The sequence below is a fragment of the Chroicocephalus ridibundus genome, chromosome 8, assembly GCF_963924245.1.
Source record: "Chroicocephalus ridibundus chromosome 8, bChrRid1.1, whole genome shotgun sequence".
NCBI lineage: Eukaryota > Metazoa > Chordata > Aves > Charadriiformes > Laridae > Chroicocephalus > Chroicocephalus ridibundus.
Genome location: NC_086291.1, coordinates 22,055,042 through 22,072,380, shown reverse-complemented (window position 1 = coordinate 22,072,380; position 17,339 = coordinate 22,055,042). Strand labels below are relative to the sequence as shown.

General features: G+C 46.3%; 1 protein-coding gene across 1 annotated transcript; it reads right to left on the bottom strand.

The window, feature by feature from the left end:
• Positions 1-10,475: 10,475 nt before the first annotated feature.
• Positions 10,476-14,813, bottom strand: S1PR1 (sphingosine-1-phosphate receptor 1). The gene is made up of 2 exons (XM_063344681.1): positions 14,616-14,813; positions 10,476-13,267 (listed from the first exon to the last, which is right to left on the bottom strand). Exon 2 carries the CDS (start codon positions 13,133-13,135, stop codon positions 11,996-11,998), a length of 1,140 nt encoding a protein of 379 aa, XP_063200751.1. The 5' UTR covers positions 13,136-13,267; positions 14,616-14,813; the 3' UTR covers positions 10,476-11,995.
• Positions 14,814-17,339: the final 2,526 nt, after the last annotated feature.

Genomic DNA, 17,339 nt, shown 5'->3' with positions numbered 1-17,339 from the left:
AAACAACAAAAAAGCAACAAAAAAACCCAAAACAACAAAACAAAACACTTAAGAAAAGCAAGACAAGAAGAACGCATTTTCATCCTTTTCCAGAAAAGACAAGTAAACAGTGTAATTTCAGCTTCCCCAGCACTTTACATATAAAAGCTCTCTTTTGAAATACAGACAGCAACCACAAACGGAACTGTAGTAATGTCTCTGCAATCAAAACAGTTCTGGGTACATCTGCATGCCTGGAGGCAGATAAATTTGAGTATCTAGAGCTGGCAGTATGCAAGACAGATCAAGTCCAGACACCAGCTAGCACTGCTGAAACTAGTATGCCACACAAAATACGGTACATTAGCTTAGGCTGCCATGTGGTTACCCAGCTATACAGCTTTCAAGATCAGATGACCAGTCAAAGCACAGAGGAGATGTGTCTGCACTTGACATACCTTCCATGTGAAAGGTAAATTAAAATCAAACACAAACCTCCAGAAACATGTAGCTACAAATGGAAACAAGAAGAGCAGCCTGTTCTTCTGGTCTCCTTTTGCTTTTCATCTCACTTATTCTTACAAACTTCACCTTTGCGAACTCTAATAAACTCACAGGATTCTGTGGCAGCATTTTAAAGATTGCTAGGATCAAGGCAGACACAAGTCCAAGCCTTTTTCCTAAATCACTCTCCAGGTCATGCTCATTTAACTCAAATGCAAACGCACACACAGCCATTCCGAACTAGGAGTCAAAGGCAAATGACTGACGGTGTTTACATTCTCCTCTCATGTATCATCAGCAGCAGAAACTGCTGTAGCTCAACCACAACTAGTCAAACAGGCCAGACATTTCTTTGTAATGGACAGCAGTAACATACAACCTGTGTGTGAATGAACCCCTGAGAATCATTCCGACAACATGGGAAATCTGTTCATTAACTCCTTATGAATTACGTTTAGAATCATCATCATCATCATAGAATCATCATAGAATGTGTTGGGTTGGAAGGGACCTTGAAAGGTCATCTAGTCCAACCCCCCTGCAGTCAGCAGGGACATCTTCAACTAGATCAGATTGCTCAGAGCCTCATCCAGCCTGGCCTTGAATGTCTCCAGGGATGGGGCCTCCACCACCTCTCTGGGCAACCTGTTCCAGTGTCTCACCACCCTCATTGTAAAGAACTTCTTCCTAATGGCTAATCTAAACCTACCCTGCTCTAGTTTAAAACCATTGCCCCTTGTCCTATCGCTACATGCCCTTGCAAACAGCCCCTCCCCAGCTTTCTTATAGGCCCCCTTCAGGTACTGGAAGGCCGCTATAAGGTCTCCCCAGAGCCTCCTCTTCTCCAGGCTGAACAACCCCAACTCTCTCAGCCTGTCTTCACAGGAGAGGTGCTCCAGCCCTCGGATCATCTTCGTGGCCCTCCTCTGGACCCACTCCAACAGGTCCATGTCCTTCTTGTGCTGAGGGCTCCAGTGCTCCAGATGGGGTCTCACCGGAGCAGAAAGGGGGAGAATCACCTCTCTGGATCTGCTGGCCACGGTTCTTTTGATGCAGCCCAGGATGCGATTGGCCTTCTGGGCTGCAAGCACGCATTGTTGGCTCATGTCCAGCTTTTCATCCACGAGTACCCCCAAGTCCTTTTCTGCAGGGCCGCTCTCTATCACATCATCCCCCAGCCTGTATTGATAACGAGGATTGTCCCAACCCAAGTGTAGGACCTTGCACTTGGCCTTGTTGAACTTCATAAGGTTTGCTCGGGCCCACCTCTCTAGCTTGTCCAGGTCCCTCCGGATGACATCCCATCCCTCTGGCACATCGACCGCACCACTCAGCTTGGTGTTGTCGGCAAACTTGCTGAGCGTGCACTTGATCCCACTGTCTATGTCATTGATGAAGATGGTTTGTGCCCACCTCTGTTAGACCAAGAATTTATTTAAATTGCAGGGCTTGTCTGAGTCCTCTACTATCTCCACCTTCATCTAAAATTCCAAGTCTAACAGCAGGACTTACAGTAGAATATTACCAACCTGTCAATTTAAAAAGAGTATTTCCAGGCCAGCATGCCATGTGCCAAAGGGGATCACAGTCACAGACCAAAGCGAGCTCAGCAGCCAGCTTCCCTGGGATAGAACCAAGCAGAAACCCAAGACGTATTTGTTCCTGCTTTCATGTAAGGAGTTCGTATTTTGACATCCTTTCCACTACTACAGCACAAGAAATTGTAGGGATTACTGTGTTACCTAAATCTGCAGGTTTTGAAAGCTTTTTAAATTCAATGCAAAGTATGCATCAGACATAAAATATCATAGGCTTCGTTCATTATTTCATCAAAACTCTGAACATGTTAAAGCCATCATTGTACTGCCTCCAAAACCCAGGCAGATACAGACCTGCTCTTAAGTGGCATGCTTTTTTCAGCTCCCTGGCTCTGAATAGGAGGTCTCATGCATGCAATTGTACAGTGAAAATCCTACTTCTGATTTGTGGGAACTCCTCCACTTTCAGTTTCATTAAATTATTGCCAGATTATGATCACAATGAGGAAACTCAGTTAAGGCATCACAGTTGATTGATGGGGGGAGGGGGGAGAACTCATGCTGGTGGTTAGACTGCCATTATTTTGTGGTTAATATTGTTTCTTTTCTGACTCATTGTGTTATAACAATGACATTCATTTAGAAGGGAAGGAGAAGCTTTATTAGGTTGATTTCCCATAGCAGAAAGAAAGTAGAGGCCACACACAAGGCTAACGCTGCAAGTGACACATATCAAAATGCCTTTAAAGACAGCTAAAAATACTTTGCTATTTGTTCCACTTTGCTCTGAAGACAAGTGTGGTTCAGAGCCACCCTAACCTCATTTCGTGCAGGCACACAGTCAAACAGGACAAAAAGCATGACCACTAAGAATATTTATGCTTTCGCCAGTGTACTTGAGCAGATTTGTTGGCAGTCCCTCCTATCCCTGTAAACAAATGCTTTGATGAAATGTACAAGTCCTAAGGAAACTTCTTCAGGAAGAAAGATCAAAACTCTGGTTATTGTATCAACAAAGTTATCAAGATCAAGCCAGGCTGATGTGAAGGCTGCTTGATAACCTGTATGAGAAAGCTGGGTCCTCTGCCTGAATAAGCATTAATTCGTATCATAATTCCCAAGGTGTCAAGATGGGGTGGTAGCAACCTGTTCTGTGCCTTGTGTCTTTAATAACCTGTTCCCGAAAGGCAGCCCACAGGTGGATCACAAACAATATTCAGGTAAGTTTGGAGGACTACAGTAAAGGCAAGACTGAAATAAGCACTTTGTCTATGACCTGTGACACAGCTTTTACACTTGTGCTCAGTGGATTTTGTAATTAAACTCCAGCTACCAAGGTTTTGTTAGTTAGGGCTTTAATTTCACCTAGCATCATCTACTCTCACCACACTTCAGCAGGGGAAGTATCTTGCAGCCACACATAGTTACACGAGCACACAAAGCCACCACAGCTACTGCAGGTCTACACTGCTCCCACACAAACACCACAGCCCCCCATACTGTGAGGGGAGAAACCAAGGTAGACCCAAGGTCCTCCTTCCTCTTGGACACAACACCCAAGGGACACAGGGACACTGCCCTGCCTTGCCCAGCTTCCCCATGCTGGGCGTCAGCCCTACCTGATTCCCCTCCTTTCCACCTCAGGGGCCAGGTGCCCCCGCAGACTGCCCTGCGCCTCAGGCGGAGGCCGAGAGAAGCCGCCAGGTGGAGCGGGAGGTGCCCGGGGGCGGGTGGGGACACGGGCCTTGCTGCCACCTGAGAAGCTGCGGGATCGGTCGGGCCCGCGGGGTCCCGCTACCGGGCCTCGGCTTCTCCCAGGGACGTGCCGCTCCCCTCTAGCCCGCCGGTTTCCTCACCGCGCTCTAAAGGCCGTGTCTGCTTTATGGTGGGCGATTTGGTGCAATGGTGAAATAATCAGCGGTAAACAGAAGTGTTTTAAGTGCTTCCCCACAAAAGTTCTGCCTCCGTGAATGCCTGGCCTATTTTACAGCTGCTGCGCTTAAATTCTCACCTTTAAAGTTCAAGCTTAACACCCATTAAACCAACATTCACAGAGGCTGGGCCGCATTTCGAGCTTTCTGAGGCGCTGGTTTAACCTTTCAAGAGCTGCGAACGCCGGCGGGGGCCCCTGAGGCCAGGGGCGGCGGCGGCCCCCGCCCCCGCTGCTGCTGCTTGCTGCGGGACCCCTTAAACTTCTCTCCCCGTTTACAGCACACGCTTCTTATTCATTTACTTATTACCAAGATAAAAGTGTTTTTCAGGGGTTTTTTGGTGGTTTTTTTTTTTTTGCCTTTTGGTTTATTTTTGTTTGTTGGTGTGGGATTTTTTTGTTGTTGCCTCGCTATCGCGCCCGGCGAGCTGAGGGCTCCCTTCCCCGCCGGCCCTGTGGGACCCGCCGCGCCGCCCGCCTCGGCTGCAAGACGGCCGCTGCCCGCCGCTCGGCCTCGGCGGCGAACCCAGACAGCACCGGGCGCGGGGGAAGCGGAGGGGAAAGGGAAACGCGGGGCAGGAAGAGCCGGGCCGGGAAACCTGGGGGTGGGGGGCGCAGGAACAGCACAGAGGAAGGGGGCCGGGGGCGAGGGGCGCGGGAGCGGTTGCAGTGGCCTCGAAAAGGGTCTGGGGAGGAAGAGACGGCGGTTTTCGCCTCAGAATAAGCGACTCGGAGCCACTTCTGATCTCTCTGAGGGCCGTCGCTCCCCGAAGGGGGTGTGGGGCGGGCGAGGGGCGCTGCCGCCATGTTGTGAGGAGGGAAGCGGTGGTGTGGGGCCTGGGGTGCTGCAAGAGACACCCCGTGAGCAAATGCAGGAGTCGTGCTTCTTAAAAGAAATTTAAAAAAAACACCAAACACCTTAATTATATTCTGAAATACTGAGGTACTTCTGAGTCTTCAGACATCAAAATTCAGATGAATGCTAATCTGAAATACCTCACATGTTTTAACGTGTTCTGCTTTCCGTAGGCAGAGTCAGCTTTTTTTTGTCTGGTGCTTTAAAAACTTTTCCGTACCGCCCAGCACACTTCCATAGCCTGGCTGCTGGGCTGAGTATTGTGTTTCTCCATTCTGGTCTCTCTGGTGGGAAAAGGCTTTGCTCACTGAGCCTTTTATGTTCGTTCATCCTATTAAAGCGCCTTGCTTTGTTGTCCTCTGAACCCTCTGTCATGCCTTTGCATTTTTCAGCAAGTGTAGTGAAAAGCAAAACTTCACGCTGGAGCATTAAAGAGTCCCAACTAGAGCCGCTTCCACGGACAAACCATTTCAAGTTAAAAAATTCAGTATTCCTTCACCATCGCCTCAGTTGTACAGACAAGTTCTCCTCCCTTACACCTGTATGATTTATTAGAAAAATAAAATACAACCACTTTCTCATGGGAAACTGAAAACCTCTGAGATGAAAGTTAATCTTGAAGATTTCCTCAAGCAACATTTGCAATATGACGTATAAAAACAGTAAGAGAGCTGATAAAATGCAGGTGCATTGAATTTCTAAGACCAGGAAAGAAAGGAAAAAGTTATTGGCACTTTTTGGAAGAGAGTTGTGGGCTGCTTTGCAGTAACGTCTCTGTGCCTATTTAAAGGATTTGTTCAAAAGGTGCATTGATCAAATAACCCTGATCAGAGAAAGAAACTACACACCAGCTACAAGCAATTTCTTATCTTGCGCCTAAACCAGCAGTAGAAGTGGGAGTTGTGGTGGTGGAAGTAAAAAACATCTGAAAGTGCCTGGTGTTTGGGAAACGGCTCACATGTATTCCTTGTGCAACAGGCATCTGAATGGTCACCAGATTAGAAGAAATCGTTAGACCATAGTTGTGTCTTCCCTGAAAGTGAGAAAGATAATAATGCAGACTTTGGCAAGTTGTTTTTCAAAAATAGCACCTCTTCAGAATGTGTTTTTCAGCCAAGATCTCGATCCTTCTTCCAGCCACAAGGAGAGAATTGCACATATTACTGGACTATTTTTTTCTCCCACCTTACTGTGGTACAGCAGCATCCCGCTCATGAAGGCATAAGGAAATATTGCAAGTACCTGGGCAATAAATGACCTGGCAGATGATCCTCCACATTTAGAATGCCACAGATACCAGCTCTTTAAATAGTACCGCAAAATTAAAAATATTCACTTGTAAACATCCTTGTGTATATATTATACGTATATATTTGTGGGATGGTGAGAATTCATGAGACCTTGCCCAGAGTTGCTCAGAAAAGAGCTGCAGGATAGAGTTCACAAGTGAAAATCTTCAGCTTTGTGTCTGTATTACCACAGAGGATTCCTTCCCCTCATTTCAAGTGGAAAATGTCAGACTGTAGTCCAACCCCTACCTCGCAATCCCAAATTGTTCCTGAAACCTGTTTTCCCGTACACTCTCAATTACAATAGTGTGCCAAATCCAATTTTCACATTGTGAAAATTGCGATTGCACTTTCTCTGTAACCATATAAATTCTATTTCTATTGCTTATAGCAATTCACATCCCCACCTTCGCATTATCCAACTGTAGGTGCTCGATATGGACAAGAATTTGTCTGAGATGGTATTCCAGCAATTTATACCAGTGTCCTGCTAAATCACAAAGTCTTGCCGTATGCCAAGCGTATCTATGCTTAAGAGGGCAAAACTACCTTTCACAGACGGCTCAGGTCAGCAGCAGAGTGTCAGCTGTCGGCTATGATTCAAACCACAGATTTTTCTGGGGTAGTGATACTACTTTCATCAATGATTTCACGAAGCCTAGCAGATAATTTTAACCCAGTCTTTATTCAATGATTTCCCTCTAGCCTGCACTTTTCAAATGTTCATTAGCTATGAAAAATTACACAGTCTGTATTTTGAACCTGCACTTAGCTAAGAAGAGTGATTCCGAATAAACACTGCAGATGCTACATACACATGTTAATATTTAATATGGCTTTGGTCACATGCATTTCTGATGAGGCATTTTGATGTATAGTTATTGTACCATGTAGTTAAAAGTGGATCTTCTCCAAACGATAATTCACATAAGCTCAAAATAAATATTAGCCTTTGTGTCAGGTTTCCATTATGTGACTACTAAACCAGGCTTGGTGGAAAGTTCACAGAGGTTTGACGAAGCTTTGTCAGCTCTGCTTTATTAGGATTTTTCCGTGCTGGAGCATTCCTGGGTGTGGCCGATGGGATTTCCTGCCTTTTTGTCCCATGAAGGTAGCACAGAGGGTCCGAGTGCAAGGAAATGGTTCCCGTTTCACTCCTGTACAAGATTTTTTGTTACGTTAAGAGATCTGGCCATGCAGAGCATTGCCTGGGGGGGGTTGTTTGGAAACTGCTGCTTTGGTACGTTTCTCAGAATTTATGGATGAGCAGGGAGGACACAAGGAACGTGTCACCCTGTTCCTGCAAGGGAGAGGGTCCTTAACATTGTAATTCTCCTCAGTGGGTCACATAAATCTACACTAGTCATGTTCCAAACTTAAAAAAACTACACTTTTTTTTTGTTAAAATTTTAATTTATATTAGATACTTGAGTTTCAGATCTCTCTAGGCACTTCTTTTTTCAGCAGAAAACTGTTAGCTATACCGCATGTTCTTATATCCATCTTCTGTGTGCGGAGTGATTACTGGTAATTATCATAGAAAATCTTGCACATAGAGCAAGGGATATTTCTTGACCCTATGTGATTCTGGCAGACAGTGTAAAAAGAAATAAGGTTCTATCAGAATAAATTAGACTGTAGTAAATAAGCAAACTCTTTCCATCTGTGAATGCAAAGATGGAATTAGCAAAGTTTGTGAAAGCAGATTATAGGAACTGAATTTAGATGGATTTTGTTTGTTTCCTTGAAGGTTCAGTTGTAGTTGTATTAATTTCACTTTCCAAGAAGAACAATATGGGAAATTATTGAAATACAATAGATGTTTTCCTGGGGAATTTCAGAACCCCATAAATGACAAAGCCTGTCCTTGGGGAATTTCCAGCATTTCAGAGCTGAGTAGGTTACATCGCTCTGGTCTACATATCCACATTTTTGGATGCTTTGTCAATCCGAACCTTTTTACAACATCTGATAATGCCTCAGTCCATGCAAAACACAATCACCATTGAGATCCTCCAGGCCAAATTAGGAATTAGGAAATGTTACACTTGGGCAATCCCTGTATTTCTCAATTCACAGAGTAAGAAAAGGATGGATAACAGTATTTTTACATTTTTTTGTCCCCTAGTTTTGGTCCTGGCTGCCTGCATTGTACAGCAAGGCCAAGGTTTGTTCCAGCTGAGCTGTCTGCAGGGTGTTCTTGCTGCAGCCCCTCTGTTGCCCAATATACACCTGCTGTACCTGGGTCTCACACAGGCATACCGAGCCAGGCAGTTGCCACGGGAGCAACAGACAGATTTCATGATCATTTTCCATCCCTGTTCTATTCCTTACAGTGGAAGAACAGCTACGAACAAGAATATAAATCAAAGGGCCAGGTTGCTCTGGATAATTCAGGGTATTTTATTTCATGTAAACATTTGGTGTAATGTACCTTTTCAGTTTTCAGTTCATTTTCTCTGCCTGTTTGTCACATGGCCAACAACAGGACAAAGCTGCACACCCTTTCGGTGCATACAGAAGGCAGCCCAGCGCCTGTGACGGGGGCTTCCTACACTGCGGTCTTCCAAACTCTGCACTGCACAGGTGGCCCAACATGCTGGCGTACGGTAATGCATCATCCCCCTGGCCAAGGAGCTGCGGAGTTCCCCCATGGGAAGTGTAGAGCAGTACAAATGGCCCGTCTTTTATTTTTTCCCCAGTAGGAACCCTTACTTTTATTATTGTTATTATTTTATTACCGTTATTGTTCCCTGTCTGAATCTTGTCTACATGCATAGATGTGGCCTGTCTATGGAGGAAACAGATTTCAGTCATCATGATCAAGACATAGGAAATGCTTCCCATGGCCCAGTGCCACGCTCTGATGTTTGCATTTCTTTTACTTCATGAATTACGTAGGGCTTTGAGTTCCCTACCAAAACTGGGCTCCCATCACACAATCACCTCCATAGGGGAAACGGTCATTTTCCGCAAAGACCCGCAGTGCAATAGACAAGATAGATAAGCGAGGGATACAGAAACAAAGGCAAAGCAAAGGGAAGTGACTCACCTGTGGGCTATCAGCTACGAATACAGAAAGGCTGGTGGTAGTCACAAGGGGCCAGTGACACAGCCATGCTGTGACATAGCTCGTCCCTTGTCACAGGATCTCAGATCCATGTGGGACAAACAGCGTTGATGCCCATAAGGCTTCAAGAGCGGAAGGACCCTCGTCCTTTGTATAAAACCATCCCTGCAAGGTCAGACGTCCCCACACATTGCCTGATCCCCATACATTGCCTTTATTTACTCACTTGGAGCACGTTGAGGGCTTAACTTGGACTTCCATGGTTTATATGCTTTTGGTGCTCTGCACAGAAGTGACTTTATCCCTGGGACAAAGCAGCTCTTTCCCTCATGACTGTCAGCACCCAGCGCAAGCCATCCCTGCCCAGATGAAGGCCTGAGCCAAGAGGGACTTTATCTTGTGCGCAAATACAGATTTGACATTTTTTCCAGGCCTGCTCAGGTCACTAATTAAAAGCCTAGGAAGTGAGCACACATGAAATCATTCCTTCCGTACAGGCAGACAGATGGAGAGAAATTCCAGCCTGTTTCCACTCTTTTGTCTTCAGGGCATTTTTGGAATTTCCTTCAGGAAGTGAGGTTACGACCCAGAGCCTTCCTCGGTGAGTAGGCTCTCGTTTCCCACAGTAAACCTTGCACAGCGATGACATACAGTACGAGAAGGTGAGGTTTATCTTCACACTCCAACTGCATCCTGTACGAGTTCCATGGAACTTAAAAGTAATGCCAAGAGGGAATGGCCGCAAGAAAGGAAATGGAAGTCAAGCCTCTGGGAAGGAGTAACGCGGTACCTATTCAGCTACGCTGCCACGGTCTTCGCTGGTGGACCCAACGGACTTGCGGCGGTTACGTCGCTGAGGCCACCATTCTATGGTTCATAAACTTCCTTGATGTTTGCAATAAGCTAAGAATTAAACTTATGAATTATATTAGTGATACAAGCAAATTATTTCACTTATTCTACAGTCATGGCAAAACTAGCAGGCATCCATTTTTTCTTCTGTTTGTACTTCATTAGCTGTTGGAAAGAAATCGCTATTGTAGAGATTCTTTTAATAGTATTTCATCAATACAGCAATTCAGCATGTGCTGAAAATGAAAAATTATATTCTAGTGGTCATTTTGTATTTTACATGATCCTATAAGTGGCGTTATTCATCTTACGGCCACGCAGAATTGGCTTAATCCCAGTATGTCCTGAAATCAAGGAATTCTTTCACTGACTTCTATCAACAAGAAACCACACCTGGCATAAGCCCCCCCCAATAGTACAAAACTACGAGTAATCTGATAACAGAATCTTTAAAAAAATCAGTTTATTAATGTTTAGAAGTCAATAAAGCTATGTGCAAATTGAACAATAAAAGTCAGAAACATTTTAAATACTATTTTTTAAACCAGAAAAAAAATCAGTTTAATTGCACTGGAAATTTTACTACAAAGGCAATAAATTTTCTTTACAAAATACCACTTCTAGGAATTGCCAATAACTGTAAATCAGTCAATTGCTCTGAGCTATCCCAGATATACCACTTTTGTTACAGTAATACTCTAGGTGCATGAAGACTCCTGCATCTTATTAACTTATTTACATTGTACACATTCAACCCCATTAGCACAGGTTAGAAAAATAGAGGAGTAAAAATGATGCTGTAAAACAAATACATTCAATTTAATGACAGGTACTTCTTCCATGAACTGATAAAATACAGATGTCTTTGCTGAAATTACAGACATTAATAAAAGTGACAAAATGTATTGCATTTTGTTATGGAAGTGCATTTATCTATAGTCATTTCAATTCACCTTTCCTTTTATTTTTCTGAAAGTCAAGATACTATTTTCAGATTTTCTGACTGACCTTTGGAAAGAGTCTGAACCTGACACTGAAATGCCCCTTCAGTTTTTTACTCTTCTCGCTTAGGCAAAAACGCTGCTGTTGTCACTAGTATCTTGTACAATAAGATTTACCTTCAGTCATCTTAAAGAGAAATGACCTTTAGTTCTACCTTGCATTTGTCATGGTAATGCAGTTTATTTAATGCTATAGAATAACAAGGCAATCAATGTATGGGGCCAAATGCTGCTCTGAGCTACTCCATATAATCTGACACAGCCAACGGAATGGTACAGGTGAAAGTAACTGCAGAGTCTGGCTCGTGGTCTTCAAATGTAACATGGACCGGTAGAAAAATTCACAGCTATGATCTTGCTAAATAAAACCCCAACAGCTTTGGACTCTGCAAATAAAACCTTACGACTTAACTAAAAACTCTGGAAAGTGATGCCAAATGATGGTTGTGCACGGTCTAAGTTATATTTGTATGATCTCTTTCCTTGTTATGTGCTAAACAAACGCTTCTGACCTACTATACCAGAGCCACCACTAAACTCAGTACAGAAAGATCTTTGTGTCAGTGGTTTGCTGCAAGTAAAGGAGAAATAACTTCACATTCTTCTCACAGGGAAAAAAAAAAAGAAAGATTCATTCTCCCTCTCCCTCCTCCCCCTCTCTCTTTCTCTCACACACCAGGCATCATTTCACCAAGGCATCAGTCTTTCAGAGTTACTAAGGAGATTTCAGGATATGAATGTGCCTGACAATCCTGAGCTGCCTCAGTGCAAAGACAAAACATGCTCCAGGGAAAAAGATTTTCAAGCCAGAACAGTCTGTCCCATTTCTTGAACTCCAGCCTCGCAAGTGCACCGTTTGCCTCGTTAGAACTAATGCTACTTGCTCACTTAGCCCAACGCTGCCGCCGTGAGCCGCGAGGCGTCTCAGCTCCCCGATTTCAGAGGAAGGCTCTGAAATACCCCCCCATGGTTACTCCTAAGAAGATGAGGTAACATTGCCCGAAGACATGATGGTTTCAGGATGGTCGCCTTCCTCCTTCTGTGGGTGGGAGGAGTTGTCAGACTTACTCCGGCTGAACTCCATCCCTCCGATGATCGGCCTCTTGAATTTGGTCCCAGAATCTGCTGGCGGACATTTGCAGCAGCACAGAATCTTGATGAAAGCCCTCCGCATCTCTTTGTTTGTCAAGGTGTAGATGATAGGGTTTGTGGCTGAATTGAGCACGGCCAGTACTAAGAAATACTCTGCTTTATAGAGGATTGGGCAGGTCTTCACTTTACACCCCACATCCAGTAAAAGCAGGATGAACAAGGGAGCCCAGCAGGCAATGAAGGCACTCAGGACTATGATCACTGTCTTGAGCAAGGCTAGTGACTTTTCTGAGCTCCTAGTAGCTTTGGTAATGTTTTTCCGAAATGTCAGCCTGCGGCTCCTAGTCCTCACCATGGAGTAGATCCTGCAATAGAGGACAACGATGGATAGCAAAAGGCCAGTGAAAACAGTGGTGCAAAAGAGAATATAGTGCTTGTGGTAGAGAGGCAGCACGGTGGAACAGTTGGATAAGAGGCTGATGCAGTTCCAGCCCATGATTGGGAGTCCCCCGAGTATCACGGAGATAACCCAGCAAGCACTGATCAGCAAGAAGGAACGGAAGCTGTTGCTGCCATTGTGGAGTTTCATCTTCAACATGGTGATGTATCTCTCAATGGCAATGGCCAATAAACTGAACACAGAAGCTGACAAAGCAACAAACATGCTGCCTTCTCTTACAAACCACTGGGAGGGGGTGAGGCTATAGGTTTTGTGTCCAGATAGCAGGAGGTTGGCAGTGTAAGCCACACCAGCCAGCAAGTCTGAAAGAGCCAAGTTCCCAATGAAATAGTACATGGGTCTGTGAAACTTCTTGGTTTTCCAGATGGTGAGCAAGACAAAAATGTTCTCCAAGATTATAAAGCAGCAAATGATGATAAAAACCACCGACGTCACTTTTATTCCACTGTCCGCATTCTCATTTAGCTTTCCCGTGTAATTATAATGCTCTTTGATGACATAGTTGACATCAGTGTTGGCAAGGTTGCTGACGACCTTCAGCGGGGCGGTGGTGCTGGAGCTCATGGTGCCCGCCTGGGCGCCGCTTCCCCAGCGGCCACCGGACGGTGACGCGGAGCCCAAACCCGGTGGCTGCCCCGCAGCTCCTTGTCCCCGCAGCCTTCCCGACACTGCTGCACAGCCTCAGAAACCGCAGCCCTGAGAACAGGAGGCACAAAGCCCAGAGTTAAAAGAAGGAAGGCAAACAACGTAACAAGTGATAAATGGTTTAAGATAATCCGCTAGTTTAATTGTACATCAGAGTCACAAATGTAATCACACAGGAATCAGTTTCATTCAGCTGTTAAAATACATTTAAAAGCTGGTTAGGTGTATTCAATAGGTAAAGCTAGCAAGACAAGAAAAGTTCTGTCATGCAGAGCTGAACGGGTGAATTGGAGTCGGCAAGGACTGCATTACTGGACTTCTTCCAGTGTGAAAGATCTCAAAGCTCCCCAGCAATAAGTTCTACTGTATCTTTTTCTTCAGGAGGAAACGCACTTTGTAATACAACAGCAGAGATTTTGAAAGGGAAAGGGCTTGATTTGATTTAACTGCAAACGCATGAAAGCCTGCACAGAAATTACTTGACAGGAGACCTGAATTCTCCTCTGTTAATAAAGTCAGAATATGTTTTGGAAGGGGGCAGTTATACAATTTACTGATGCCATCTTGAACGGTGGTGAATTCACTGATGTACATATAAGCAAGAGATCATCTCAAAGCTGTAAACAAGAAAGGGGTGCCCGTACTAAATAAAAGTAAGAACGTGCTTTACAAAACCTGGAGCAGTAAAAAGTTTAGAAAATAAAGAAAAATATGTAAATGGGCCAGATAGAGGCTCATTCAGTGGGTCTGAAACAAAGAACGGCAAAAAAAATACCTTGCATTTGAATAATTAGCATTGCAAGCTTTTGAAGTAGGCATGATTAAGGAATGCAGATATGAGGGAAAGTCCCTTTACATATAAACATTTGCTCGTGGGCATTTAAAGAGAATTAAAGCCGTGAAATCATGCAAGGAAAGAAGAACAGGCAGAGTTGTTAAATTACAGCCTGAGTGGGGCAAAGCAGGAGGTGCGAGGGCAGCGGGCACGGCTCCCCGCTCTGCTCCCGGGCTCCAGCCCGCACCGCTCCTGTCCCGCACTTCACACTGCTCCCGCTCTGCTGCTCGCACCACTCCTGTCCCGCACTTCGCGCTGCTCCCGCACCGCCCCCGCTCTGCTGCTCGCCCCGCTCCCGGGCTCAAACCGGCCCCGCTCCTGTCCCTCACTCCGCGCTGCTCCCGCCCCGCTCCTGTCCGGCGCCGCTCCCCGGCTCCATCCCGCACCGCCTCCGCCGGACGCGGCGCCAGGGCGGCCACAGCGGGTCCCGGACAGCCCCCTCCGCCTCTTTTGTTTCGGGAGCTCCGGGGGGACGCGCCGAGCCGCGGAACTGGCACTCGGCGGCGGCCCCAGGCTCCGCAGGGGCGGCCCCGCGGTGCGCGGCCGCGGCCGCCCGAGCCTTACCTCGCTCAAGCGCGGCGCGGAGCCCACATGGGCCCTGCGCATCTTGCGTGCTCACGGAGCAACTCCCGGCGCCGGGCCGAGGGCTCGATAGTTTTAATGTTTCTGCAGCTGCTGCTCTCCACCCCGTTTCCGATTATCCCCGTCTAACTCCTCCCTGCTTGCGGCCGCGGGGCGCCTCCTACGAGGGACCTGCCCGGGAGCTGGCAGCGCCCGTCCGGGGCACCCTCACCGCCCCGCCCCGCCCCGGCCCGCCGGCGAGGGAGCATGGGCGGGCGCTGCTGTGCCGGGGCTTTTCGGCACCCCACAGACCCGGGGAGGAAAGGGGGGCCGAAGCGGAACGCCCGGGAAGGCTCCCCCGCGGGAGGCGGGGAGGGGCACGCCCCGGCCGGGCTCCAGCCGCCCCTGTGCTGGACGCCGCCGGCCCCGCGGGAAGGAGGCGGCTCCCCCGGGAAAGGAGGTGTCGGCGGGGCCCGGCCGGCTCCGAGCGCGGCCCCTGCGCCTCGGCGGGTGCTGGTGAGCATCTCGCCCCCGTCTCCCTTTCCCCCCTGAGTAGGCACAGCAGGGAAAAGGCCAAAGGAAGCATCCTCTACGCCGCCTCAGCCCTCGCTCTTGGGGGACGTTATAAGTAACGTTTAAGGAAATACCTGGAGGAGGCTCTTCCCTTTCCCACTTTGCCAGGTGGGTGTGGGTTTGTCCCGGCAGGCCCGCTGCCTGCGGGCGCCATCCCGCAGGGCGGCACCGTCACTCGTGGGCTGCGGGGCAGGACTTGGCAGCTGCCCACTGCAGGCTCACTGCCCGACACTACCAAACACGGCCCAGTGCTGGTGTTCCCATGTGGAAAAATCGTCTCTGACTGTTCAGAGGATGCTGTAAGATACCTACATGTTTGAAAATAGGAAGGAAAGTTTTAAATTCATTTTTTTAAACAAAATTGGCAATCACAACTACTTACGGTAGTAACAGTGCTATTACATAGAGACTGAGAAAGACGTAGTGAGTTTAGGTTTTACAATTCCTTCTCTATTCAAACTTTTAAAAGAAAAAAACACCTCCATTGGTAATCTACTGTTGCGCCTCTTCCTTCCTTCTCTGTTCTCTTTAACTCCACTTTATACTGAAATGCAAAAGAATATCACAGTAGACCAGAGCTTAAGTATTAGGTCTTTTAGTTCACAGCATCACACCAGTAAATGAGCAGTAGCAGTTGTTATGGGGAAGCAGCTTTCCTGTGAAAGCCGGTAAGAGTAACTCTACCCTCAGGAAGAGAGTCCCTCTCATTTATGCTAATAGTCATGCTTCAATTGCTCCACGCCTCTCCCAGAATGACTCAGATAAATTACACTGGCAAACAGACATTTACTCTTCCACCACAAAGCTAGAAAACTTGAAAAGATGTTGAACCTCCTGAGAGCTTGGAGGAAAATACAGCCGTTAAATTACAACTGTCAAAAAGGCATGTAAGATAAATCATGCTTGAGGTTGACATATGCATCCCCTGCAACTGCCTGACATACCCTAGATATTTCAAGCTTCCCCCCTTTATTTAGCTAATCTATAGAAAATACTAAAAAAAAAAAAAAAAAGGTGTATTCATCTGGCATTTTCCTCTAGGAAATAATTCACACATAATTTTAAGCAAGAGGGACATATTAAAGGAACATGCTTTAATTAAAGGCTAGAATGACTCAGGGTTTCAGAAGTCAGATGTACAGCCTTTCATGTTTAGGCTATTGGTTAACCAGCTGAGAGGGCTCCAACGCAGAGATGTGACATCCAACAAATTACTTGTCAGAGGCTGTGTAAAATACCTGGGCAGTTTCAGTTGCACTCCAAACAGCTGGGTATTTGTATCACAAAAAGCATCATTAAAATTAGATCACCACACACATTTATAGCCCTCTTGACATCTCAGCAGAGAGGAAGCTGAAGTACGGCTTCATTCTTCTCAGGCAAATGAAGCCAGATCAGCTGGATTTGAACTGAGGTTGTCTAAAACCTCAGAGATGATAGGTTAAAGTGGCTCAGCTGCACAGGTTGTAGCCTGCTTACACGGGCTGAAACACAAACAGAGGTACACTCAGGTTGGTCCAGCCAACTCTATCAAACATACGCTGGTAAGTGTTCAGTGAGGTGACTTACACCAGGCTTATACTCTATCCCCACCAACAGAACGAGAACTCTTTTCTCAGTACCTCCCCAACTGCCAGGTCCAGTGTTAAGGCAGCTTGTACTTCTGTGAAATACACTACAGAAGCCCAGGGCATATATTTCTCCTTTGAGAACTCGACTCTGGAATTGCCTACAGTCAGAATAAGGCGAAAGGACAATGCAACATTATTCGTGCACCATTTCAGAAATAACCAGAACGCAGGTCTCAGCTGAGTGCCGGCAGGAGGGCTGTGCACATTGGGACACCAAACTGATACATAAGAGCTGCTTGACCTGGGCAAACTGGTTAAAAGAATGTGTCTGCAACATGTTCACAAGCGGAAGGAGGCAGACAGTTTTGTTCACAGGGATCGTGAATATGCTGTTAGATACTTGAGTTTTTAGGATGAACAGAAAGTCATGTTTTCGGGCATGGCAACAGTAAAATAAAATATTGACTGCCTGTGAAAACCAAAGTTCTTGTGGAACTTCTGATAAGAACTTAATGTGGTGGGGGTTTCAGAAACCTGGATAGTCACAGGGCAATTTCCTTTGATCTTGTGAGAAGAGAAGTTG

Bases quoted from the DNA above. Each gene is read 5' to 3' on its own strand.
- S1PR1 (XM_063344681.1), bottom strand. From the start codon at position 13,135: ATGAGCTCCAGCACCACCGCCCCGCTGAAGGTCGTCAGCAACCTTGCC.